Source organism: Platalea leucorodia, assembly GCF_965183815.1.
Source record: "Platalea leucorodia genome assembly, chromosome: Z".
NCBI classification, from domain to species: Eukaryota; Metazoa; Chordata; class Aves; order Pelecaniformes; family Threskiornithidae; genus Platalea; species Platalea leucorodia.
Window position 1 is genome coordinate 15,590,986 of NC_138858.1, and position 27,691 is coordinate 15,618,676.

The window sequence follows — 27,691 nt, forward strand, 5'->3', positions numbered from 1 at the left end:
CCATTAGGTAACGTTACTTGGGATACTACAGTTTTATATAACAGTGTAACATCCATAAGTTTCTACATTTCCAGTTTGAGACAAATACTTAAATTCATAGCTTTTTTTGCATTACAGAAAGTGCAAGAGAGGTTTATATACAAGAGTAATTGCATGACTGGCTGAATTGGGTACTAAGGCTGTATTCAAGTTGACTTTCTTAGCTCTCCAGTTCAGCAGTTGCTTAGGCATTTGATTTAACAACACTATTTCAAGTGTATACTTCGCATTAACAGAAAAACCTCTGACACATCAGCCATCACCACTGGCCAAGAATGTAGGTGTTATAGTCAGTTATAACCAACTCATTTAGATATCTGTTAGTAAAGAGGTTCTTTAGAAAAGGCACAGTTTTCAAGAGACTGAGAACCACCTCACATTAATGGCACAGAGGTGGTGCATCTGTTCACAAGGAATCTAGGCATGGAGTGAAGCCATGATTGTCTTTTTGCTTTTTAAGATACTGGAAACATGCCACACTACACCACGTGACAACTCAAACTGAGCAACATCAGGGACATTCACTGAGATATATGAAAGAAGCCTATCTGCTTGTTCCATTTGTCTGCCAAGCCACCTTAATAAAAAAGTAATCCTAGTAGATTTCCCTCCCTGAAAAGTCATATTAGCACCAAGACAACAGTTAGTGTCCATGACTACCTCAATGTTCTGCAAGAAGTGTTTCAGCTGACCCTACGGGGTAGACCTCTAGTACTCAGGACTCCAGCAGTTGTTACAGGCCCCACAGTTAGTCCCTTTATTACACATTTATGGCAGAATGTTACTTTTAGCATTAGTTACATAGACAAGTATTGGAATTTTTTTCCCCTACCATACAGTTTACATCTTTGTGGCTCAGAGACCAAGTCATATGTCCGGTCACCAATTAGAACTGAGTAAGTCCACTTAACTTTACAACTGGCTGCTGCTCTGATAACAGGCAACTAACCTAGTTGTTTAAGATGTGGAGTTTTAGCTACTAATTCAATTCCCTTATGTGAAGGCAACACTTCTTCCTCAGGTACATTCAGTTCCTATATTTTAGGATAGTAAGTGCTACAGAAAGAGGAATTGTGGTGACCATGTTCACAAGACACATGACTTAGCGTGCTAAGCTCTTCTGTGGAAGACTGTAAAGAACTAAAGTAAAGTTAACATCCACCAATTTAAATGTGTCTCCAGCATGAGTCCAACTCTCCATTTGCTTTCCCCTGAATTATCATCTTCACAGTATGTTCTTTGAGGGTTCATGTTTCAATCCACCTGGACATGTTTTAGATCACAGACATCATGGAATGGCAGCAAAAGTGGCAGACAGCAAAGTGAAACAAGTAGAAAAATCATGTTGAGAAGATGTCCAGTTATTCCATTTGTCCTTTTCTGGTTATGCCTAGTATGATGAAAAGGACTTAGGGTTAGGATAGCTATAAGTTATAGTTTTATTGCTTAAACTAGTTTAGAGCCACTGAGAAAAAAACTAAAGCAATAAATAGCAACACTAGTCTTCTGTTAGAAGCAAGACAGTATTTCAGGGGAAGACTTAGAGGTGTGGCAGAGGAATAGATTTGCTAGTTTGACAGTTCACGTTCTCTAGTCAATGGTACAGAAGTTTCAGTTACATTAGTTTCTAGTGACAGAAGCTCTCATAACGGCCCATATTCTGTTTTTACTCCAATTCACCCAGAGTACAAACCCACAATTATTTAGGGGATTAAATGTCAAAAAGCTGTATGGGGCACTGTGTGCTAACACTCTCCTAAAGGGATATCTGAAGGAGTTTAGTCAGCCCCTCTGAGTTTTGCAGCACATATTTACTCACTAACTTTCCTCAAGGAAAGGATATCTAGATCTATTGTGACCTTGAGACTCAAGTCCATGGAAGAATAAAATCTTTATTTCCAAGAAAATGAAACTGGCTAGGATTAGCCAGAATGCAGCTACATACAAGTCTGAGTAGAGGTATTCTAGCAGAAATATTCTTCTAGGGACTGTTTGCCAGACTTCAGAGAAGCATTAAAGTAAAGCTAGTGTAGTTTTTAGCCAGCTCTTTACCAAAGGTTTTCTGAATCAATTTCAGAGAATTAAGTAGGTTGTCTTATTACTGGAAGACCTACCTGATCTATGCAAATGGATTGCCAAAAGGATCACCAAAAGGACCAGAAGGTGGTTTCTGAGATTCCTTCTAAGGAAAGAGAGAACATAAGCTGTTAGTGGATTTCCAGGTTTCATGAGGTTTACTCTTCATGGCTGTTTCAGCTAGCTCGTGTTCCAAACACCTTTTGGAAAGAATACTGCAAAGGCCCTGTTGAACATGCATTAATTGTACTGCTTCAACAAGAGAAGAGGGCTCTAAAGCTGTGTTAGCAGTTATCCTAGTCTGAGGCAAGGTATCTTTCAGAAAAGCCATGTGTGCTTACTGAACACTCATTTGGAGCTGAGCCAGTGTACTCATGATGAGGTCTGCTTTAGCCAATGGTAGCTATCTTAAATCAGCATTCTGGAATTGATGCAGAGTTTCCACCAAGGCCTTCAAGTGCTGCGTCCCAAATGGAGTGATGTGGCTAAGGCATTTCCTCCCCCAGGGGGTGCTGAACATGGGAGCCTCCCATTTGTTCAGCAGGAGAGCTGCACAGTTCACACTGCGCAGTATACTCCAGAGAGGTAAGTATAACCAAGTGGAAGACTTGTGCAGCTATGTTATTTTACGGTCTCTTGTAGAAGCTCCCACTACTGAAGAACTTCCTGCTATGGCTTGCAGCTTGGGGAACTGGTTATGGACCCAAGCCAAATGGAATCATATTTTGTTAGCCTTCTTGCAACAAATGCCCTCTGTTAGATTAAATATTAGCCTCACACATGCAAGAAGTTTTGTTCCATGGCCTCTAAAGCCAGAACTAAGCCAGTGCTCAAACACAGGCACCCCTGTTAAGGAAAAAGGTCGGGGTTTTTTGTTTGGTTGGGTTTTTTGGGTTTTGTTTTTTTATTACTTACAGATGAGGCACTGAAAAGGTCTGTTTTAACTTGACTTTCGAATAGGTCATCAGCTGGCAGCACACTTTGTCGGGAAACAGGCTTTGGTGGTTCTAAGGAAAAGAGACATACTGCTATAATCACTTAACAGCTTTAACAAGTACTCAGCTCTGCCTGTATAGCAGCACCAAAGCTTATCTAATTAGATACACGAAAGCACCCACACAGAAATTACTTTGAGTGATGTCACAATTTTATCTCCTACTTGTCCCTCACTACACTTAAACTAGATGGGACTTCTAACATGGAGGTAAACTAGGTCTGTACATTCTAGTCAAGTAGTTCAGGCACTAGGTGTCAGTGTTTGGCCACTGACATTGATCAATTCTGTAACATTATTAGGGGAAACAGTTCTTCAATCCTCCGTTTCAGTAATAATTATATCAAATTTTTAGTTCTATCAGAAGAGACTAGTGACCAGCCATCCCAATCCCTGAGCAGCTCTCCAAGCAGAAGGAGGAGGGAAAAAAAAAAAAAAAATTTCCCAGTCATTTTGGCAAACAGCTTGCTAACTTCTATGTCATCATAATCTGTACTTGAGGAATGCCTACTTTACTACTAAAATAATTGCTGAAAGCTCCAGAAGCACCTGAAAGGCTTTGCTGCTCTCCTCTCCTTGCTGGTACTGCAGGTGGCTTTGTCAGCTGGAAGTCTTTAAACATTTCCTTGACATCCTTCATCTCTTTATCACCAAGTGGATCCAGAGCAATAAAAGCATCACTCTCTTTCTTGGACAGCTCTTTCTGAGGTGCAGTTCTAGGTGGTGGCTGAGGTGGGCTAGTTGTTGTTGACATGGAGGGCAGTACAGATGGCATCTGAGCAGGTAGTGTTGAAGGTGGGAACACACTACTCTGGAAGGGATTTACAGAACTGGATGGCTGTGCCCATGAACTAGATGGAACTTGTGCTGCCTGTGCCCAGAGACCAGAGGGCTGAGGGGCTGCTGGACCAAAAGATGCAGGCTGGTTCCAGCTTGGCACTGCTTGAGTACCAAAGGCAAGTGGTTGAGTAAATCCTGTAGGCTGAGTAGGCATCATAGATCCAGGAAAGACCGATGCAGCCTGAGTGAAGGCTGGTGTCTGTGCGCTCCATGGTGATGAAGTTACTGGCAAGCCACCTGGGGGGAGATTGTTGTTACACAGCACTTCAGTGATCTGAAGACCTCAAGCAGAAGCATATCAATTCCACTGAGGGTACCAGCAAAACGTTTTTCATGTGCTGTTTGCAAAAATCTGTTGATTTACACTTAAAAATTAAGTCATTTGGGGGGAGGGGAGAAGGGGTTTAATATTTTTTACTTTGCTCCATTTCAGTCCCCGAAGAACAGAACTGAGACTGACATAACAAGGAGGAACATACTTAGTCCTAGTACAGAAGTGACAGATGCATTTGCCATACAGTTACTTCTGTGTAAATGATTATTAAGATTCTGCAGCAGTGTTAATCCTAGCATCCCAGGTTGTGCTTGGCTAACTTGAACCTTGTGTACCTGAAGAAGCAATCTGCTGTCAAAGTTTAAGCAAAAAAACCCTGTTCCAGTTAAGGATGCAAAGTTTAGGCCTCTATTCACAGAACTTAATAGTTTAGGGCAGACAGCACATGGATTAAAGGGCATGGCACTACACATGAAGTAAAATGAAAACTACAATGCCTCTTTTGGTGTTAGAAGATATCTTGGAATAGAGCAAGACCTTCACTTTGTGAACTCACCTAGACCAGCCAATGGAGGTGATGTGGTAGGACTTGGTTTGAAGAGGTCCAGTGGATTAGTTGGCACAGGTCCTGTTTGTGCCATTGAGGTCAAGCTAAGGCTCTCTGTAATCGGCACAAAGAAGTCTGAGCTAAATAAGTCATTCGATGCAGTCTAGAAAGAAAAAAAGCTTTGTGAGATGGCATGGCAGAACACATGCTAGCATGATCAAGACTCCCTAGGCCAGAGCTACAAGCTTTCATTTCAGCTAGAGCAAAGCAGGGAGCTTTGATGTACCCTTTAGAGACCAAAAGTTTCAAACTTCACCGTTTTGTTCATGCATACTGAAATGCATGGCTTTAAGTAGGTACAATATATAGTAGTCACAGTCAACAGCAAAAGAATAAGACTTAGCAAATAATTTGGTCACTTCATCTATCATAATGAGCTTGCTTCTGCCCCCCCATCCCTCTAAACATTCCTGCTCAGTCTGCAGTGACCCCCACAGTTGTGGCAAGGTCAGCAACAGAGTTTTGCATCATTTGAGTGCAAGGCAAATGCAGCTGACCCAGAACCACCCTGTGTCTAATCAGACAAGTCACAGAGGTTGCCCTCAGTAGGCAGGTACTGAGAAACTACATAGGTTTCTGTAAGCTAGTACCTCATTGTTATGAAACCACAGGCTGATGGGCTTACAGCTATCGTAACAGGTTCTGGCATTGTATCAAGTATTGTATCAATATCCATAGCAGCATACTTACCAGACCTTTACAGAAGTATGGCAGCATTAAGGAAGAGAGCATATAATTTAGTGACCATAGCTATTATGAAATTCATGAATTTTAGAATGTACCATGGCTACAGGGAGGTTAGAGTAAGCACAGCAGGTAGAAGAGAAGTAGATGTGTTGTGAAGCTGTTAGCCAGTTACACAGTAGGAAGAAAGAAAAGCTTCCTTCACCCAGCTTCTCTAAGAGCATCCATATCACCATTAATTTCTTGAACATTGTTCACCTTGACAGACCTCCTTCCTCTTCCTGGCTTGGTACTTTGTGGTGGTGGGCTAATTGTTATAGATTCATGTGACATGAGCTGGATACTACTTTCAGAATCCAGCTTTACTCCATTCTGCAGAGATACTCCTTTGGAAGGACCTTCCACAAACAGGTTTGACGGGGCTTTAAGAAAGCCATTCTGTTCTCTCTCTGGTACCCCATTTGGAGTTCTTGCTGCAGGCAACTTACTCTCAAGTGGCCACTGGCTTGCTAGTGCTTCTCGTTTGCCAGTTCTATTAGAAATCTGGTCAAACTGTTTACCAAAGTAGTCAATATCACCATTTGAAGCACCGTTACCCACTGGTGCCAAGGTACTCAGACTTTCCTTCTTCTGATCAGCAGATTTTAGAGAATCAAATGAAGGCAGTGCAGATTGGTCTGGCTGTGCAAAAGGATCATCACTGAAAGGGTCTGGATTAGGTGTGGGAAAGAAGCTGAGATTGGTAGAGAAAGAACTCTCAGGCAAGAAGGGTGGCTGTGGCTTTGGTTGTGGAAGACAGGTTGTGATGCCATTCAAGAAGAGATCCTCTTTTGTAAAAGTCTGTTTGGTCTCAATTTCAGAATTTAGATCCACTAACAGAATCTCTGTAGCTTCCTATTTGTTCAGAAAGAAAAATAAAGTTAGTTTTACATAGGACTTGCTGCATAGTACACAAGCTCAAGGAAAACAGCTGCAAAAGAAGATATCTTAGTATCCAATACATTACACTAATGTCACAGTGAAGTTGCACTAGAACTTCATCTTATAAGTAGATAAAGCAAGCACTGCTGGCTATGGTCAAATCACAGCTACTCAGCTTCAGAAACTCAATGGTAAAAGCTCCTGTTTTAAGATACCTTAGTTAAATATCAAATGTTGTTCTACAGCCTAGAGACTGTAGAGTCATTAAGCACTAATTACACCCAGACTTTCACTTGAGTCAAGAACCCCTGTTTGCATTCTAGTCCTTTGTTTTGACAAGTTGTGAAATCACACTGCCTTAGCATGACTTCAGGTTGCAGTCTCAGCTTCAGAGAAAGATTAGAGAGCTATTTGCTGGTGGCAAATGTTAACATGCCATCTCTCCACGAAACAGGCAGTAGAAGGGTGAGACTTGGTCACTAGCTGGATTGACAGCACCAGTTGTCTCATGGCTAATGGTGGCTTACAGTGTCAGAATAAACTGGTAGGATTTTGGGGGTCATACTGAGCTACAACAAGGTTTATGCACACTTTTGTGGAGTTAGGCCACATCTTGAGCTAGGGCTACTTATCTAGAATGGCCAGGAGTCCACTCTGAAGGACTTACTTAAGGATTCACTTGTCCATATAATGAGCTTCAGCTTTAAGTGTCTTTAGCAGAGTTTCTGTAATAGCTTTCATAGCAGCAGAGGCATCTACTGCTAGTACATATTTTTAAGACATCTGACTAGAGGTGGGCCTGTGCAAATCTCATGAAGTTCAACAAGGCCAAATGCAAGGTCCTGCACCTGGATCAGGGCAATCCCAAACACAGATACAGGCTGGGTGATGAGTAGATTAAGAGCAGCCCTGTGAATAAGCACCTGGGGGTATTGGTGGATGGAAAACTGAATATGAGCTGGCAACATGCGCTCACAGCCCAGAAAGCCAATTGCATCCTGGGCTGCATCAAAAGCAGCTTGGCCAGCAGATTGAGGGATGCGATTCTGCCCCTCTACTCTGCTCTGGTGAGACCCCACCTGGAGTACTGCCTCCAGTTCTGGGGCCCCCAGCATAAGAAAGACATGGACCTGTTGGAGTGAGTCCAGAGGAGGGCCACAAAGATGATCAGGGGGCTGGAGCACCTCTCCTATGAGGATGGGCTGAGACTTGGGGTTGTTTAGTGTAAAGAGAAGAGAAAGCTCCAGGGAGACCTTCTAGTATTTAAAGGGAGCTTATAAGAAAGATGGGGAGGGACTCTTACCAGACAGTGTAGTGACAGGGAAAGGGGTAATGGTTTTAAACTGAAAGAGGGTAGATTTAGATTAGCTATTAGGAAGAAATTCTTTACTGTGAGGGTGGTGAGACACCGGAACAGGTTGCCCAGAGAAGTTGTGGATGCCCCATCCCTGGAAGTATTCAAGGCCAGACTGGATGGGGCTTTGAGCAACCTGACCTAGTGGAAGGTGTCCCTGCCCATGTCAGGGGGGCTAGAACTAGATGATCTTTAAGGTCCCTTCCAACCCAAACCCATTCCATGATTCTATGACTAACAATACAGTATTATCTCTGTCACACAGTCTCAAGTGACCTCTGCTGGATAAGAATGATATTAGCTACTCTAGTTATTAAGTAGATACTATTATAGCCCTAAGACACTACTACACTGACAGCTAGACAGATGTCTCAGTGAAACCAGAACTAACAAAGTAAAACCAGATCTTATTACTGCGACTAAGTTTGCTCTCAAAGGAAGAACCAAGACAGCTAAGCCAGATTCTACTTACTGTGGGACTGCTCATGTCAGGAGGTGTTGACATATCCCCAAACAAATCCATCTGGTCAACTCCCTTGAAGCCAGAAATATTGAAAAAATTGGTATCTGTTAGAGTTCTTGCAAGAGCAAGAATCAAGCATTATGCAGATCTACTGTAAACACATCTATAAATACTGCATTTCCCACACAATGTGGAGACAGTCAGTTATGAACTCCTTAATGGCATCAGCATAAAGTTCTAAAATTTAACCTACCAGTTTCATTTTGTCAGCTTGATCAGCAGGTAGTGCTTCACTACCATTCTGTAATAGATGGATAACAGTGTCAGCAATAATTGGAATATCAAAACTTGCCTTAAGCAAGGAGCTTGCAGGCTTCAAAGAGCAAGTGATGGAAAGAGGAAGTGTGAGGGAGACCACTACTCAATTCTGTAGGCCCCTTTTAATCCCATTTCAATGTAACTGGGGATCTGACATTGCCTCCATAATGCTGGCAGTGTAAAGAAAGTCAAAGCTAGTAGTGTTGCAGCAGCATACCTAATGAAGTGGGGCTGAGTTGGAGTGACTTACCTCAGTCTTACTTGCTTCTTCACTCTAAAGAAGAAAAAAAGGCTTTTAGTACCTAGACATCATGTAGAATATCCAAAGCCTCTCGCTTTGGAGAGCTTACCAGATCTAGGAGGTAATCAAACTGCTGGTACAACTACCAACCAACAGCTTCAAGTGATCCTGGATTTAAACAGACTTCAGTTCAAGTCTTACAAGAGCCCAAAAGCCAAGCCAAAGCTGAAACAAGCTTTATTTCTGTGCTGATTAGTGCAGTTTCTATAATTTTACTCACCTTTTTCTTGTCTTCTTCTTCCTTCTTCTTCATATTATATATTAGTTGGAAGAGGTCCTTAAGATCAACAACTAGAGGCTCAGCCTGAAAAAGAATGTAGATTTTAGGCCATGTACTACTTGCAGCTTGCTTCAGTAGAAGTCTGGGGAACAGCAAGTGAAACTTACCTAAATAGTGCAAGAGTAAGGTTGAGATGACAGGAAAAGCAAGAGTTTAAAGGACTGTCTAGTCTCCACACAAGACAGCATATGCAGAATCCAAGGGTAATGGGGCACAGCTTGCTCAGAACTGTTGTTAACTCCACAGGGCAAGTTACTGTATTTGTGCTAAGCCTGCTATTTTTTGCTAAAAAGCTTGCAGTGCAAGATTTCATAAGTGCATGGCAAGTCCTAATCATATTTCCTCAAAAGTGCAAAGTTTATCCAAGCTGTGTGGTAGTCCCATGAGAGGAAAACATTTTGCATCCATCTGTTTTCTACCAACTCCAACACTGAACCTGGAGAAAGCTTCTATAGCTAATACATTTACTTTAAACAGGATGCAAATAGTAAATCAGGAAGACAAGCATAAGGTAAGATTATCATCACCTCAAATGTGCATAGCAGACACCAGCTTTAAGTGGTATCTGTATCAGGATGAAAGTTTAGTGTGAGTTAGAAAGGCACTGCATTCCCTGCACATTAACAAGAATGTTTTAAGTGGTTGCTGAGATGGTGGCAAGTTCAGCTATACTGATTTGGAACTTTTGCTTGAGGCATATAGCAGCTCTGTCAGTGTCTAGAGTCAGCCACTGCCTTTGGCTCAAGCAGAGAATGTGTTGAACAGATCTCACTGTTCACATCTGAGCATCATCTTCTCCTAATCAAGGCTTTTTAGACATGCAACTGCAGGAACAGCCATTTCAAGAGTTATCAACTTTGACAAACAGTACAGCTGCAGCAGTCTAGAGCTGCAGAAATCCTTCTCATCTAGACAAGTTTGTGTTAAAAACAACTAGCAGCAAGTCAAGAGCTGTCTACAGCTTGGCTAAGCTTATAGGCTGGCAAGCAGCACCCCACAGTGAAAAGTTCAGAGAACAGACTCCACTCCAAAGCACACACAGAAAGCTTTTGTATTTCATCTACAATTCCAGTGAAGCCAATACAACACAGGACTCTGATAAACTAATAAAACAGGCTTAGGAGAGGGTGTTACAGCTGTTACTATAGTAGTAACATGCTCCAACAAGTAGTCCCTCAGTCCCACCTGTAGTGGGTCTGAAGCTGCCAACAGGTTCTTCAGGAGGGCAGGCAGTGATGTGTATGAAGAAACTACTAGCTTTGAAGTCTTGGCTTGTCAAGTCATTATAGTAACTATTATAAAGACATAATGACAAGCTGTTAAATGATAAATAACTAACTTAAGTTCAGGTCATTTAGGAAGCTGCATAATACTCAGCAGTAATTCCAAGTAGCTTGTTTCCAATACTGCTTATATACAGGTTCTCTTCAGAGAGACAAACCCTGTGTACAGGACTTCTGCAAGGGGAAAACCTATCACAGAAGGATCAGAATTCCTCCCAGAATTAACTCTAGGAGGACCAGACCTGCCATTCACTAGCCCCAGAAACACTATTGCAATTGAGTAAGTCTGTTTCCACTGCTGCACAAGACAAAGCTTCATGAGAACTAGACTAGTGGAGTTCTAACATCATTCCTGTTAATTCTGAGTGAAGCTCTGGCTATTTGACTCAAGAATTAGCATTCTCACTGACAGTAACAGGCCACTGTACAGGAAAGCCTATGATAATGGCTCCATTCATCTCACTAATGACTTGCATGGACATGTTAAGCAAGGTTAATCATAGTAAGCAAGGCTACTTGAGTGGTTTTATTCTGGACAGAGAAGCTGAACAAGATGAAAGCCACTGGTGATACAGTCAATTCCTACTGCCCTCCTCTAGGAAAAGAGCCTATGCATCTGTGCTGGTATTCCCCTATACTTCGCAGGGCTATGAGCAAAACACTACACCCTTAATCACATGTTAAGTGTTTACATAATAGCATTACTCATAGCAAGTGGAAAAGGGTGTCTGATCCATACCTGTTGTGCTGTTTTTATGGCAAAAAATTGGTGCTGGCCTTCTCCTCCACAAATATAGCCAAAGGCACGATTGTCTGTTACATCCCGAGCAATAAAGGAGATCTTGTTTACTGGATGCTCATGCTCTATGACCTAGAATTGGGAAAAAAATAACTACTGGTTTAAATTGCTGAAGACATAAGAGCTGCTCTTCGCTGTAGTTAGAATGTTGGAGACTGTTAGAAGGCTTCAGTTCAAGACTCAGATTTGTCAGCATTTGACTAACCACAATAAGATGTAGCTATCTTCCTGGCAGGAGGCCTCAGCATTACAACCCATTTCGCAAGCCAATTTTTATACGTGGAAGGGGGTCACAATGCCATTAAGGAATCTAGTTCAGATTGGTCTAATGCCATTAAGGAATCTAGTTCAGATTGGTCTAACTTACAAGCGCCTCACTTGCTTTAAGAATCACATTAAGAGAGTAAGTCATATCTTACCCCGGTTTTCTCATCTATTATCTTGATACCAGAGAGGGAGATGTTCACCCATATCTTCTGTTTGTGTTGACCCTGAGAACGGGCTGCCACTGCCATTCCCTGAAAAGAATGAATATCAAAGTATTGGTGAGAATTCTGGTAGATCGAGCTTTAACTTCTTTCCTTACATTCCTCATGAGCCCATGGCTGTGACTGTACTAGTGGTAATCTAGTTATTCCTATGCAACTACAGTTAGAGCAGCATTCCTCTTGCTATGTATGTCTAAGTAGGTTTAAAGTGATACCTCAGAACCAGATTGTGTCTCCTCTGTAAGAAGTTTTAAAGCTCCAAAATACTTAGTTCACAAAGCAGGATCTTTACCAGCTTTCCTGGCCTGATTGAAGTTATGTGAGTGTTCTGCACTCCAGAAGTAATCATCTTTGTTGCTACAGGGTCTCATTTATTCTTTGGCTTATCTATATCTCTTGGTGTCACTATTGCCACAGGATGCCAACTGTGCTTTGAATTCAGTGTTAAATTGCAGACTTCCACCCTCCCCATCCAAAATTCAAGCTCACTATTGTGATCAAGTTCATATTATTAGCATCCATACTGGATGCCCATGAGAGACCCAAAGGAGCATTCCCAAGCTATGAGAGAAACACTGTCCTCTGAGCAAAGGGTTACAGCTTTAGAAGTAACACCCACCTAGGATGGTGCTGTTATTACTATGTCACAATAAGCCATATTAGAAGTTGTATCAAAGTGACTATTTCGTCTGCTTTCTGAAGGCTACCAGAAGTTTTTCCTCATATGCCAGCCCACGCCCTTACCTTCAGCTTCATCATTGAATCCTGACTCATTTTGTCTCCTCTTGCCTCTGGGACATCATCAATGCCAATCAGTTTAGCTTTGTATCTTACACCATCACCTTTGAATCTGGCCAAGAGAGATTCATCTGTCTTTTCTGGTCCTAGAGACAGAGAAAAGGTTGGTTGGTTGTTTTAAGAGAATGATATCTGTGTTGTGGCTTTGAGATCTTTTTTTTTTTTAAAAAAAAAAAAGATATATATAGATATGTGCTGGTTTTGGCTGGAGTAGAATTAGTTTTCTTCATTGTAGTATGGGGCTATGTTTTGGATTTGTGCTGGAAACAGTGTTGACAATACAGGGATATTTTCGTTATTGCTGAGCAGTGCTTACACAGAGTCAAGGCCTTTTCTGCTCCTCACCCCACCCCACCAGCGAGCAGGCTGGGGGTGCAGAAGAAACTGGGAGGGGACACAGCTGGGACAGCTGACCCCAACTGACCAAAGGGCTGTTCCATACTATACAATGTCATGCTCAGCATATAAAGCTGGGGGAAGAAGAAGGAAGGGGGGACGTTTGAAGTGATGGCATTTGTCTGCCCAAGTAACCATTACGTGTGATGGAGCCCTGCTTTCCTGGAGACAGCTGAACACCTGCCTGCTGATGGGAAGCAGTGAATGAATTCCTTGTTTTGCTTTGCTTGTGTGCACGGCTTTTGCTTTACCTATTAAACTGTCTTTATATCAACCCATGAGTTTTCTCACTTTTACTATTCTGATTCTCTCCCCCATCCCACTGTGGGGGAGAGAGTGAGCAGCTGTGTGGGGCTTAGTTGCTGGCTGGGGTTAAACCACAACACCATGTAAGTACATACTAAAACCCTCCCTTGAGTATAGCTGACTAACAACCCCTAGTCCTTCCAGTACTGTGTGCATTGCAAGATAGTTACTCCTTTAAGGTCACAGTGCTCTTGCAGGATCTGGCCTCAATTCAAAGAGTGGAGCCCAGTGCTTAATATTTGAGGACTTCAGAACAAAGTTGCCACATAAAAGACTGAAATATTTATAGGCAACAGCCAAGTAGATATAAGTGCTAAGCAACACCACCAAGCAGAAATGGTACTTCCCATGGCCATACAGGATGTTCAGTAAGCCTTTCAGATGTTAGCCCCTAGTTCTGGTGTAGTCAGATCTCTTCTTGGTGTGCAAGAGTCTCCCAGTTTCTGTGCTACAACTTCCTATTAGCACCAACATTTCGACAAGTCCTGGTACTCCCACCCCTGTAATCACTTGGTATTTTAGCTATATTTGCTATTTCTGCTGCTCCCACTACTTCTCAGAACTGCTTGGTTTTCTTCTCTGCATGCTCAACATACTCCGAGTGTGTACCTAGGTGTGTATTTCTATATGAGGTAATTATATTTGCATGATGTAATCTATCACTGATCTAGAATAATTCTCATTAAATGAGTTTTCTAGCTTCTCTGGACTAGAATCTGTATCTGTGTCAAGCACGTGACTCCCTCTCTGGAGGGAGAGGAAGAAGCAAGTTCAGGTTCAGACCAACAGCTACCTGGATGGTCCTGGGTCTGGTCACCTCCTCAGGAGCCTTTCACTTCTCTGGGCTTTTGGCGACTTGTCAGGCTCAGCAAATGAGTCACTTAACAAGTGGAACTGAGAGCTTTAGAACATAGAGCTAGAAAAAAACCTTTCAAGGTAAAAGCCTACCTTCTGGTGAGATTTATTTTACTAGCTTATTTACTCACTCTTCCAGTCAGCTTGAAACCTTGGAGTTATTTTAACTATGCTGTGGGAGTGATCTTAGTTTTAGGCAAGTGGAAAATATTAAGGATGCTGACTAGAGGAGGTGTTTAAGAGGTAAGCATTTCTTACCTTTCTTTTTTTCCTTCTTTGAAGGTTGTGCTTTTGGTGGAGCCTGTTGCTCAGGCTGGCTGTTGACAGTAGTAGTTTCAGCTTCAGTAGACATGATGAAATGGTGGTCAACTATGCTTGCTGTAATTTAAAAAAAAAAAATTGAAATAACAATCAGTAGGCAGGCATAATATTTTACCTTGAAGAAGAAATATTCTTATTACACCTGTTAGACCAGTTTTGTTCGGCTAAATGCCTGAAAGTTTTAGTAGTGATCATATAGGAAGTCTGACTCACTGTTCATCTCAGGCTACAGAAGTTATGGCCACTAGGTGATGAACCCTCACCTCAGTAATAACTAATCAGTAGGTCACACTGACCTACATTCACAGACTGTACTTGCATGACTCTGTTTTAACCTGTCAGCCCTTAGCTTTTTACCGTTTAAAGCTATTTATAGAACCTCAGATATTTTGCTCTATTCTCCTTCAGCACTGCCAGCTGCATCTCTGTGGTAGGATAGGAAAGAATGCAAGAAACCTTTGCTGCAATCTGCCATAAACACCCATGAAGATGACACCGGAACACCCAAAAGAAGCCACTAGATCTTATTCCTGTTTCTATAACTACTGGAAGTCTGAGGGTATACCATCCAACAGGTAAAAGCAAGTAATTTCCTTAGGCTGCAGACAGACTGTTCCAGGAAAGACTACAACAAAACAAAATCCAAAACCAAAACCCCACACCCCTGTCTTAACTGTAATCAGGTAACCTTAGGTTTAAAAAAACCCAAACCTGCAAGTTAACAGAATTACGGACTAGTATGACTTAACTCTTAACTCTATGCCATGAGACCCTTTTGCCTCTAAGGTACAAGACACATTAATAAAATAATCTGCAGTCACCATGTTTTGTTCCTACATAGCTGAAGCATTGATTTACACTTACCAAATAGAGGGACTCATATTGTCTTTATGGAGTTCCGAAGATCATCTATACTCAGTCTGAAAGAACTGGACATTCACTCTGCTATAGAAACTGTTCTATGAATCTTCTGTCTGGGGTATTGTAGGGGCTTCAGTTAGTCCCTTGAATTTTACAGTGACAAATGAAGCCAAGAGATTGTTTAGATGATTAAGTAGCTGGGTTACCCTCTACTAGTAATCTCCCCTATATCCAGGCAAGCAGCAACAGACCTAGCCAGCCCTTTTATCCAGCACACCATTTGAGACATACTATGTACCCAGATAGAAGTGCTGAAGCATTGCATATCCTCTAGCATTAAAAGCTTGTAATTCTCAATAGCTTATTCCTCATTTGCCTTAGCTACAACTAATGCTTTATTTGTTACTTGGAAGTTACTTTCAGGGTTTTGCTCTCACTCCTGTCTCCCCCTCTTCCCTCAATTCATTACTAAGTCAATAGCTACGGACTGACTCATCCAGCTCACCACTAAGAGTAATGGATGTCAATGCTTAACTGATTCTTAACCTAGGAAGAACACGAATTCCTAGGTCTTTACGATTTAAGAGAGAATTTCACCCTGAAGGCCTCCATTTCATCAGGAGGGAGGCCTTTAGAGAACTAGCTGTTAATATAAGCAAAGTTAGATCTAGCTGCTTACCAGATGGTTTGTGAATTGCATTTAGCATTGCTCAATTAAAACAACAGAAATAAAAGTGCTTATATGGGAGAGATCTCTGGCAGCTATACCTGTTCTCTATAAGCAACCTATCTGGCCCCAGCTAGTGAACATTCGATGACAGGGAACAAAGGTATTGCTGTGAAAGTTTCAAGTGGTTCTGAGTAGATGGATATTAGAGGATATAGACACACGATAGAGGATGTTAGTAGATAGATGTTAGAGGAAGAGTTGATATAGCAAACCATGGTTATTTAGGAAGTGTTATCACTGGAAGAGTGGCTTTTGTGCCCATTCTGACAAAGGAGCAAGGGGGAAAGTATTACAGCCAACAGGGATTTTGCAGGATACTTGCGCCAGTGCTACAAAGGAATGTGCCCATTGAAAACCACATATTAAGCAGGTAAAATGAAACCAGCTGAATTCTACTCTAAAACTAGACTAGCTTGCTTAATGGTATAGTTTTGGGTGGAGATAGTCTTTAGACTTCAGCATAATGAGCCTCTCCCTAGATTTATCAAGTCCTTCAGAAATAGAGAGTAAGGAAAGAGAGTTAAGGTTGAATCATTAGTTAACCACCCACCCCCATCTGGAAGGTTACTGTTTAGAGAACAGAAGGAAAAGGCCTGGAGAAGAACAGAGCTAAGTCATGCTGTCCTAAAGCTATGAGTGAGCTCCTAGACATTTTGCCCAGATCCATGCTGGAAAGAAGAAATAGCAACCCTGAGGTGCTGAGTTCTGCCTGCCAGTGATCCTGCTTTCTCAATTTAATTGGTAGAGCTACACCCAGCTCTGGTGTTACACAACCACAGTAAGTATCTCACTCTGAAGTAATATTAAGAGGCAATAACCAGCAAATAACCCAGGGAGGAGCAAATATGAACAAGCAAGACCTCAGTTTGGCAACTGTAAAGTGGTAGAAATCCAGATGGGCAGCTGCAATCTTTAAACTCTAGTTATCCCTCCATTATTGCCATCTGCCTCCATCCTATGGAAGCCAGACCATTTATTTGCATAGAGCCTGACAGCACAAAACCCCAAGGTGAAAGAAGATGGGCAGGGATACTCACAGGTCTGGCTGAATCCCTGCAAATACCCCGTCTTACTGTGGAGAAGCTCATTCTCAGTGTTAGCAATGCAATTTGAGAAGGTTAGTGAGGGCTTTCTAGCCAGTTTACAGGACATAGTCCTTCTATCTGGGGTCTGGTACAGCTCATATCACCTGGTGAGAGTTCACAGTACATGACAGTTATTTATCATACCTTTGGAGAACTCAATATCTTTGAGAATCATATATCTGGAAGAAGAGAATTAGCAAAACTAAGAATGCAAGAATGGACAAAGACTGCCTTAATACTGTTCACATTGTAAATAACTACTTCTTGACATCTTAGTTAAGCTACAGGACTAGCACAAAATTGCCTCAGGCTTTACCTTAAAATTTCACTGTGGTGGGGAGCAACATTATGTAGCTTTATCATAGAATCATTAAGGTTAGAAAAGACCCTTAAGATCATCAAGTCCAACTGTTAACCTAGCACTGCCAAGTCCACCACTAAACCACGTCCTCAAGCACCACGTCTACCTTTCTTTTAAATACCTCCAGGGATGGGGACTCAACCACTTCCCTGGGCAGCCTGGTCCAGTGCCTGACTACCCTTTCGGTGAAGAAGTTTTTCCTAATATCCAACCTAAACTTCCCCTGGTGCAGCTTGAGGCCATTTCCTCTTGTCCTATTTACCCTAAGCAGACTAGATTACTGCTAGCCATGAGAGTCTCAGCCACAACTAAATTTGGATTCTATGCTTTAAACCCAAGTTAAAGCTGTGCAAGGTCTTTGTCACACTTAAGTTTGGCTTATCTTAATAGAAAGTGCTGGTGTGCTCTACATGCAAGTAACTGAAATGAAGTTAAAGTCTTCCGGTTTTAGTTCTTGCTCTTGCTTGGAGGTTTCCTTTCACAGTACTCAGTCCCTTAGTATTTCTTTACTCAGACTGCAGGAGTAAGGCAACAAGAGACTAGAACTGTTCTATTATACATGAATTCTGAGTTCATCTGAACAGAGCCAGCCAGCAGTATGGCAGGGTTAGAGATGCATGTGCTTTTATGCAAGGACAGTCATGCCTTCAGTTACACTGACATAGTGAAGAACAAAATCATTCCCACAGCAACTATGTCAGCAGACTGTTAAGTGGTGCCTTTTGAATCTTCTCCATGTAGGTAAGTCCATTGCTATCACCACAGCTTAATTACTTGCTATTCAATTGTATGGTCCATTTTAACTACTGTGCTAAATGCACTATTTCAAAAGTCTTAGACCGCAGATTTATGGATGTTGCTACCCTGGGAGAAGTGCCCCAAACTCCTGCATGTATCAGAGGATATGCACCACGTTTTGCTCACCCACTTTTCAATTTACTCCAAAAAGGGCATGTTAAGAGACCATTAGTAGTATCTTCCTCCTTTCCTATAGGGACTATCCTGTGAAGAGCAAGCACCGATCACTCCTTAGGGAAAGCCCATTTCAGGCCCTTAACACATAAGCCTTGAAGTATGAGCTGTTACCTACTGTCTCAAGTCAGGCAACTCTCCGCTCAAGCATTGTACTTAATTTCTACACATCTACCCTGGGAAGGTCAGTCTTAAGACTTGGAGCATACTGTGGTCTTGGTGTCTTATCTGAACTCCCTACAAGGAGGGCTGTTGGCAGTGACAAGTCATCCTTGAAATACCTGTTTCCTACCAAGACTTGAAGCACATGCTGAACAATTTTGTTGAGCAACATTTAGTTTCCCTTAAGAGATGCTTTCACAATTATCCCTTATTTGAGCAAGGGGTGGCAACACAGTAGCTACCCTTAATGATTATATTTTTGTCCTGTGCACAGGCGATTGAGAATCTTCATTATGGCTGTAGTCTGTCATGGGATTTAAAGACTGGACAAAAATCCTCACCCAGGCTTCTTCCCCTCAGCAGACAAAAGTAATTGCCTCAGTGTTCATGAAGGCTTGTCTGAGAAGAGGTTAGGGACACTGAAAGTCAGAGGCAGGGCAGATAAACTAAACATCTGCTCAGCAGTCTAATACTTTGTCCTTTTCACAGCCTGTGCTCCTTCTTTGTCCCTTGATACTGCAAGTACATGATTCAGCTTAAAGAGTTATTGCATGTAAATATTAACCTCAAATTAGAATCTGAGAGGCCAGGAGAGGACAAGAGAAGCTTTTACTGCAAGTGCAATATAGCCTGTTAGGATGAAGCAGTAACCGGAAGCACAGCAGTAGTTGAAGTGCTGAATATGCTTCAAGGCAGGTTGTTCCCTCCCCCCAGCCTTCTTGAATAGTTAGTCAAGTTCTTCTGGTTAGAAGGTTGTATCAGAACCTGCACAATGTATCCTTAGAAGTACCTCTAGCTATCAAGTTCTTGACAGAAGAGCTGTTTTCAGAAGGCTGGTAAACAAGCTGTCCACTTGAGTGAATTCAAAACTTCAGTTTTGCAGGCTGAGGAAATAGGCTAAACAGCAATACATACAATGACTAGCAAGAGTCAAAGCTGTAAAGCCAGATACATTTGCTAATAATGGACTATCTTGACTAGCAGCATTTTACCCACATTAGAAGTATAATAGTGTATTTGTGTGAGCCCCTGTGTGACTGACTTACATTTGCATCTACAAATCCCTATGTGCATAACTGACTGTCACATTTTCTGCCTCGTTCCTGCTGCAATGGTAGTGCCCCGAGTAGCCTTGAGAAGCACTAGGCATGCATTAATAAATCAGAAACATGAATGTGCTATTCAGACTTTTGCCTTTTAAACAGGGTCATTCATGCTCAGGAGTCAAAATATCATCTTAAGTGTCTTGTTTCATTACTAGAACACCCATTGCTCTAGCATCTGACAGTGTCTAAGAGTTCAAGTTGAATAAACCTTCTGTAACATGACACAAGATTACCGTGATTTAGATGGAAGATTCCATCTGCTTGTTCTGATGCAAGCACCACCATTAGTTTGTTTCCTCTATTAAAACAATCAAATTAGTCTGCTAGGAACTAGCATAGCCAGTGACTAATATACATGAAAGATACTTGCCTTACGTACAGGTAGGTTACACCTGATAAGTATTGTTCACATTTATATATAACAAGTATCTGCTTGAAGACAAGTGGTGGAAGACAGTTCATAGACAGCTTGGGAACTGTTCCCCTCCAGTTCATGCCATGTCTGGAATGCAAGGGCAGCATCACTTGCCAGAAAGACGACTGAATACAGGCTCTTATACTGCTAAGTCTGACCCAAACACCTGTGGTTAGTCTTGTAAGAGAGACAACTGAAAAGGATGTTGACCTACCTTGCTTGACAATTGAAGCTACCTGTCATTTCCTCAATCAGTAAAGTTGAGATTAGTCATGCCCCCACCACTCAGCTTCTACTGTGACTCCTTGATAGCAGGGAAACCAAGACCAGTGTTTTCAGTCTAAGTTCAAAAAGCCTGTTTAACTGTCCTGTTTAGGCCACAGGTACCTGGAAACATGATTTGTGGTGAGCAGATCATTTGCTTGCTATCATGGCCTCAGTTAAGCCAGACACTTGGCCTGTTAGCCAGAATATTTCCAGAGTAACAGGATTTTACTTCAGGGAGTGTCTTTGATACAACTTGCTTTAAGTCCTGTTTGATGTTCTGGCCCCTCACCTAAGAGGTGGATCAATACTTTGCTAAGGTATTAAGGCAGCCTTATGCCAAGGGCTTCCTCTGCCAACAGGAATACCCTTTTGGAATAAGCTCCAACTGTACTTACATATTGCAGGATATGGCACATAGTCCAGCTGTCTTGATTATACACAACCAGTAATGAGAAACAGGGAAAGGTGACATTCATCTACTTCGTGGGATAGAAGTGTGGTAATGGATACATCAGGGAATACCTCCTTCATGCTGCTCCCTTCCCCCAGTACCAACTGCAAAGTAGATAAAGATCTTAGTACTCTAATTAGTCATGTCAGCTACAAATGTTGGCATGTACCATTGCTGATGCAGGATCATGCCTGTGAAGCTACCCAGACATCTTACCATTTCAGTCAATTTGCCAACTGCTATTTCATCAGTTGAACAGAACAGTCTGTTCTCATCATATCAGTGCATCAGTCTCCTCTGAGTTGTTTGGATTTTAGTTTGAATTTCTACGTTCTTGCTAAGTTCCCAAAAGTGTTTTCTGCACACTTAAATCACTGGAATCACAGCCAAGTGAACATCACTAAGTTAGCAGCTGGAACTGAACAGGTTGCTCAGTTCAAGTGGTGCAATTGGACCAGTACCTTTTGCCATTATTCTCTGCTTTTGAGCACATTTCTGATGAGATAAGTAGTTACTTCTTAACCTAGCTACCACAGTAGCTCTATTGGATTTTTCATCCACTTGTCATGAGAATAAATACAGCTGTTGCAGGAATATTAGAACAGAGGGCTCAGGAGAAGTCATGACCAGCTTAAACAAGCTGTACCCAACTAACAACTTGGAAAGATAAATTAGCAACTATTTCCTTCTGCTTACTTTAAAAGAAGAAAGTAAAATGCTTTTCATGAGCTAGTGCTCTGGTTCCCTGAAGACTTCATCTCAAACTGAAGGGAACTAGCACTGTCATAGTCTGTTTGATAGAGTTATTCTTCAGCCAGGAACTTGCGTCCAAAGGTAGTGTCCAGACGCCTAGCTAGTCCATCTCAAATTATGAGTTGTTCCAGGAGTAACGCAGCATCTTGCAACAAGCCTTGGTAGCAGCCTTTCCAACCTCTGTACAGCATTTAGCATTCCAACCTATTAGTTCATTTCTTAGATTAAGAAACCCCTTCACTCTTGGTACCAGCAACACGAGCATCTGAACTCCAGATTCTTCTTTTAGAAAGAGACTGATAGATATCCCAGTATGCTCTCTCCTGATAGAGAGCTATTCAGTTGGTAACACAGGCTTCTTATTACATTATATACGTAAATTATCCACAAGAAGTTTCTTCTTATAAGTCTTCCAGAAAAACAGCATGCTTTGCAGCCTGCTAAGGGGCCACTCCTCTATACCTCCCTCCCCAGTTTCCAGTGCTGAGGCCCCACAAATCAGTGGCTCCTGAGCCAGAGTTCAGTTGTGTGTTGTAGCTATTGCTCAGGAAAACATTACCTGCCTACTCACAGTTATGAGGAATCTCAGGCCATATGCCTGCAGTGCATACCACTCAGTCTTCTGTCAATACTACTTGTTGAGACTCACTGCATATACCAAACAATGTGGAAGCAAACCAGTTGTTAATCAAGGAAGCTAGTGTTTACTCAGATGCAAACTAGTTTGAACTAGAGAACAGCTCAAACACTTCATTTCCAACTGTACTGCTAACTCCCTCCTGCCTGGAAGGACTGTTTCTGATCTTCTCAATAGTTAGTATAGCGAAGGACTCTTGCCAATAACCATGCTTTTCACCCCCTTCCTCAGAGCAGGAACTTGACACATGTTGAAGCTGTTATCATAGGTTATTTTAGCTGCACGCTGTTAACTGTCCAGTGCTGGCTGAGTTATCACTCTTCACAGTTTGGGTGTGTGCAAGCTGTACTGACAGAGATTGGATATGTTCTGCATAGCCTATGCTGAACTGTAAGTGTTCTCTACCTGTTCACAAATGTGTTTGTATGAGCAACAGGATTTTCCTGTATTATTCTTGCATTCACCCAACCTAAAACCATGTAGTCATGGCCACAGTGTCAGGTACTGCAGCTCACTTACCCAGCCTAATGATCCCATGAGCAGCCAAAAACCTGTCCTTAAACATCCATTTCATCAGTATTTGAAGAATCCTCCACCTAGCCCCCAGCTACTCTGCCTCTCGTTACATAAACTGTTGTAGCAGTCATTGTCACAAGAGTCACTCCATACTGTCTCTTGTAACAGATGCAAGTTATGTTCATGATGTGTTACTAGAAGACTGCTGACAATTCTGTTTACACCTAATGAGGGCAGGTTCTCCTACTGCAGTTTCAGTCCTCAGTTAGGTATTTAGGTATTATGAAGCATACTGCTTAATAAAAGGGCTACTCTTGCCTTCAAGATTAGTCATTACCAAGGGCCACAGCTCTCCCTTGTATATGCAGCAAGAAAGACAATGAATAACTAAACAAGACAAAGATCTAAAAGGGTGGTACAGAAAGACCTATACCAGAGGTAAAAAATTATTAACAAGGATTTTCAGAGCTCCAGTGCAGCTCTGTCAGTAGCTGTCCTACTAAACAGCTAGTCAAGTTTCACAGATTACTATTCTGCAGTAAGTTTCCCTATTAGTAACTGTAGTTACATGTTTGTTAAGTACATTAGAGGAAGCTTACATCATTGCTCCCAAATCCAGATTCTAAAGTAATCCTTACTAGGTTCTCCCTAATTTTCCATCTCTATGATGGTCTTGATGTCATATTATGGCTAGCAACTGTTTGCAGATAGATCTGCTATCTAAGCCTGTTCTTACTCATACAGTGCCCTCCCTTAAAGCACAAATAACACTGTACTGAGAGAGCACAGACATCTGTAAGGTAGAAACACAGGCTGCAATATTAACACTACATCCTTAATGTTCCCAAGTTGTCTTATCCCTTCCTAGGAAAAAAGTCTCATCATAGGCATTTTAGCCATAGGGCAGGTGTATGAGAGTTCTCATAGGAGGAGACTTGCTCTTGTGTGACACATCAGCATTAAGAGTTGAGTACACTTTGCTGGAGGAGCTAGTTCCTAGTTGACATTGCCATGAAGCCTCCTGACTGTCAAGATAAAGGTCTATTATTCTGTCTCTCAGACCTACTTGTTCTGTTCAACAGATAATCCTCATCAAGTATTTAACCTCTCATCTTACTGCTTAAGGATGCAACGTGAACTGACAGAGCAGCAGGAAATTTAGCTTGAAGGCCAACAGTCTGTCCTTAACTGGCCCTGTAATGTCTGAGCTTTGAGACTTAAGGTGACATGCACCAGCTATGAAGCTTTCTAAGAAGCTTTTAAAAAAAAAAAAATCCCACAGGTAGTTGGGAGTAAAGGTCTGCAGGGCACTTCAGCAGAGACACTTCATCCCCAAGCACTCCATATCATATGGAAGGCACCTCCTTTCAGAAGATGGGAAACTGGAATGGTCTATGGCCCCATCAACCAGGGCTGACAAGAGTTAGATGGGAGAAGATGCTTTGTTCAGCACTCAGCTGCCCAGCTTGTATAAACAAGCTAATCCTGTTGAAACTGGTACCTCCTGTTTATTGACTAGGCCTTCCACTATGCTTCATCCAGCTTCTTTATAACCCTGAGACCCTTGAACCCAGATACAGCCACAAAACCAGGTTTTAAGTCAGTTTGTTTTGTCAGTTTTGGTACTTAGACACCGTATTCTATTTGATCCTTCTAACACAACCCTAAGCTGTATCTCTGTGGAGTCCATGCTGTGGTAGAGGAGTACTGGCTTATGCTTGGTTGTCTTTAACAGCAGAAGCTCATTAAGACCTCTTAGCATTCCTCCTCCCCTCCTCAGGAGGTAGTCTTGATTCTACTAGTAATCCCTTAGTCTACATATACGATCTCGTTTTTTCACCCAAATCCTTGCAGATTACAAGTTACCTTCATGCTATCTCTTCATCATTTCTTGTCACAGAAGCTAGCCAGCAAGCAGGATCTGCACTATCAGTACTATTTCCAGAACAAGCTGGCTTTCTCTGGATATGGAATTTATTGCTTCATTGTCCAAGCAAATTCATGCTTCTGTAGTGCTCACATATTGCTAGCCTTGCTGAAAAAAGTCCACAAACATTCCCAAGAACTGGGTTAACCCAGCAGGTCACACAAATGTCGTAGCAGTATAGAGTTCACCAGGAGATAAGAGCATCAATAGGAGAGAAAAAGAACTGTAGGTTTGGCAACAGTACTCAATGACTACAGCATATTATGCACTTTCATTTACTTCATATGTCAAGCTATGGTTTTCATCCTAAACATCCCGTCCAGACACCAGCCCTGTATTTCCTCCTTCCTTGACACTAAGTGCATTTATTTGGTTTCCCACAGAGGGGGGGGAAATCTAAGAGCTCTTTTTGCCTCCTTTGCATATATTATATTCACCTGTTTAGAGTGCTTCTTTCCATATCTGCTTGTGACATGAAGGCCTTAAGCAAGTAGTATATCCATAGCAGCTACTAGTCTGCAGTGTCCAATAATAGGGTTATGCAGACACTTTGACAATACTCTTCTCAATGAGAAAGTGGGTTGTGTCCTGCAGATGTATAGAGATACTTAGGAACATAGCAGAAGGCACATGTTAGAATGGATAACCATCGCTACCTTCACAAAAGGAAACTGATGTCAGATTTTTGGCATTTGGCCCATCCTTCCAACTGACAGTCCTGAGCACAGCCTCTGGTGCTTAGACAATAGCTTTGTTTGAAGTAAGAGCACAAGAGAAGTATCATAAGTCACAGGACTATGAGAGTAGTGCTCATCATTCTCCAAGTCTCCTGTCTACAGTGACAAGCACACAAGACCCTGTTAGATTCCCCACAGCAGAACCGTCTCTTCATTTAAGACTTGGAGCACCCGCCATCCACTCCACTTTACCCTGAGCCTTCCTATACTCCAAGTCATGAGGTTTGCTAGTTAAGCTCCCATTCTGATGGTTCACCTGACATTCATTTAGCACTCATCCTCTTACCATTTCTACCACTTGGTTCTCCTCCTCCAAATGCAAACTCTAGTGAGTTACTATTAATGGAAATTTCTGCTTTAGACTTGACCACATCCTCAGACCATTCAAAGAATTTTGGAAACCTAATTATGCCTCAAGAACCATTGTGTTGGATGCAACTACAGTGATTCTCTGAACAGACATGGTGGATGACTCCCTCAGACAATCCCCTTCTCAGCTGAAGGGATTGTTTTTGCATTCTGATTCACCTCTCCAATTAGCCACCTAGTTCCCACCCACCTCCTAGAAGGTCCTAATAGAAGCTGACCTAAAGACCTGCTAGCATTATAACTGCCTAACAGGTCACTGTCAGACACAAGGATGTATTTTCAATTTACCAATGCCTGGTAAGTCTGCACAGCCAGATAGAATACATAGCTTCATAATTATGTTTCTCTAACTGAATCCACATCTCTGTTTTGCCTATCTACACAGGTGTTTCTATCCCTAAGCATACTTATGCCCATTGCTTAGCATACAATGGGCAAATCTAAGCCTAAGTGTTCTCAGATTTGGTCCATTTTGGGCAGCCTTGTTTACGGAAGTTACAGAAGACTTCTGAGGCAAAAATGTAGCATTTTAAGGTAAATTACCTTCATTAAGAGAAGACTAAAACAATTCCTCCCCCCCCAAAAAAGAAAAAAAAAAGATCAAGTTAATCCTACCTTACCAATGGATTTGCATGCTTCCCTGGTAAGTGGTCAAGAAACCAGCCTCAGCTTATCTGAGAGGTAGAAGCTCTGCTACAGAGAAGTCCAGCTGTATTTGCAACACCTGCATTTATCTCATTGCTCAGAGCACAGGCACTACCTCAACGTAAGTGTCATCATATGATGATCATTAGACCTTAAGTCTCACACACTGAGAAGTCGGTTTCTCTGACAAGGTAGAAGACTCATTCCAGTTAATCCTGGACATCTTTGATTATACCCATTTACCACAGACACAAGCAGCATCCTGAGATTCACCAGCAGACAGAGGGGTGCCCAACAAGGATGTGCCATCCAAAGCCAAAACAAACTCACCCCTGCCTCAGAGCATCCTAACCCTCTCCTCCTCTCTGCTACTAGAGAGATTCTTTCATATCAGTTATTTATGCGAAATTTCGTGTTTATATATCTTTTTCCCCCCCGTAATTCCCTCTTCTCCACACACAAAAATAGTAAATGCACGGTTATTTATTTTGCTTTGCGCCCAGGTTTCCTCAGGGTGCCGGCCCTGCCGGAGCAGGATGCAGACGGCTTCCACCCCGTCCTAGGCGGGACGGGTCCCCGCAGCCCCCTCGGGCAGCCCCGGGCTCCCCCCACCGCCCCCGCGGCGCGGCCCAGACCCCTCTGCGGGGCCGGGGCCGCCCCCAGCGCTGCCGGCGCCCGGCCAGCGCCGCCACCTCGCCGGCTTTCGGCGGCGAAGCGCAGCCCCAGCGGCGCCTTCTGCCCGGGGCTGCGGGGAGATGCGAGCCGCCGAGGCGGGCTGAGCCCGGGCCCGGCGGCGGCTGGAGCACCCCCTCCCCCGGCGCCCCATCTTTGTTAGCCCCCACCGCAGCCACCGACTGTCGCGTCCTCGGGGGAAAAGCACCCCCTCCGTACCCCCGGTGACAGCCCCTTCCCCCCCGCAGGCTTTGCAAGAGCCGAGCCCCGCTCGCAAAGCTACTTACAGGCTAGATCCGTGCCGCTCCGTGCATGATCCGACGACCGCAGCCGGTAGCCTGGCTGGGACCGGGGCCCCGGTTAAATATTCAGTTGTACCCTCGCCTTCAGATTAGTTAGCCACTCACAGCGAGAGATATGGTTTTAATCAGATGCTGGCAGCTGAGGACTACCCAGGAATGTGCTATGATGTTTTTGCTGCTTGGTCTTGGCTACTCCCCCTCAACGTGTCGGTGCTCACGAGCTTAACCCCTTGCGAGCCGCCGCTCCGGCCCCCTGCTGCGGGTGGGGGGAGCTGGGGCCCGGGACAGCCCCCTCCCGGGAGGGGGTCGGAGCCCCCCAGGAGGAC

General features: G+C 42.8%; 1 protein-coding gene across 2 annotated transcripts; it reads right to left on the reverse strand.

The window, feature by feature from the left end:
* DAB2 (DAB adaptor protein 2) lies at positions 1 to 27,490 on the reverse strand. Of its 2 annotated transcripts, none has more exons than XM_082335763.1 (15): positions 27,351 to 27,490; positions 14,335 to 14,454; positions 12,466 to 12,605; positions 11,653 to 11,751; positions 11,174 to 11,305; positions 9,092 to 9,175; positions 8,821 to 8,844; positions 8,506 to 8,553; positions 8,262 to 8,324; positions 5,773 to 6,408; positions 4,780 to 4,933; positions 3,659 to 4,186; positions 3,031 to 3,122; positions 2,154 to 2,221; positions 1 to 1,429 (listed from the first exon to the last, which is right to left on the reverse strand). In XM_082335763.1, the coding sequence occupies exons 2-14, from the start codon at positions 14,426 to 14,428 to the stop codon at positions 2,159 to 2,161; spliced, it is 2,157 nt and encodes a 718-aa protein (XP_082191889.1). In that variant the 5' UTR covers positions 14,429 to 14,454; positions 27,351 to 27,490; the 3' UTR covers positions 1 to 1,429; positions 2,154 to 2,158. The 2 variants fall into 2 exon arrangements, with proteins under 2 accessions (XP_082191889.1, XP_082191888.1); XM_082335762.1 differs by having other exon boundaries at positions 3,621 to 4,186.
* Positions 27,491 to 27,691: the final 201 nt, after the last annotated feature.

Excerpts from the sequence above, each read along its gene's own strand:
- DAB2 (XM_082335762.1), bottom strand. The coding sequence starts at position 14,428 with ATGTCTACTGAAGCTGAAACTACTACTGTCAACAGCCAGCCTGAGCAA. Across the intron at positions 8,845-9,091 it reads AAGAAGAAGACAAGAAAAAG|AGTGAAGAAGCAAGTAAGAC; the intron begins GTGAGTAAAATT and ends TTTCTTCTTTAG. Across the intron at positions 6,409-8,261 it reads CTGACATGAGCAGTCCCACA|GAAGCTACAGAGATTCTGTT; the intron begins GTAAGTAGAATC and ends CTGAACAAATAG.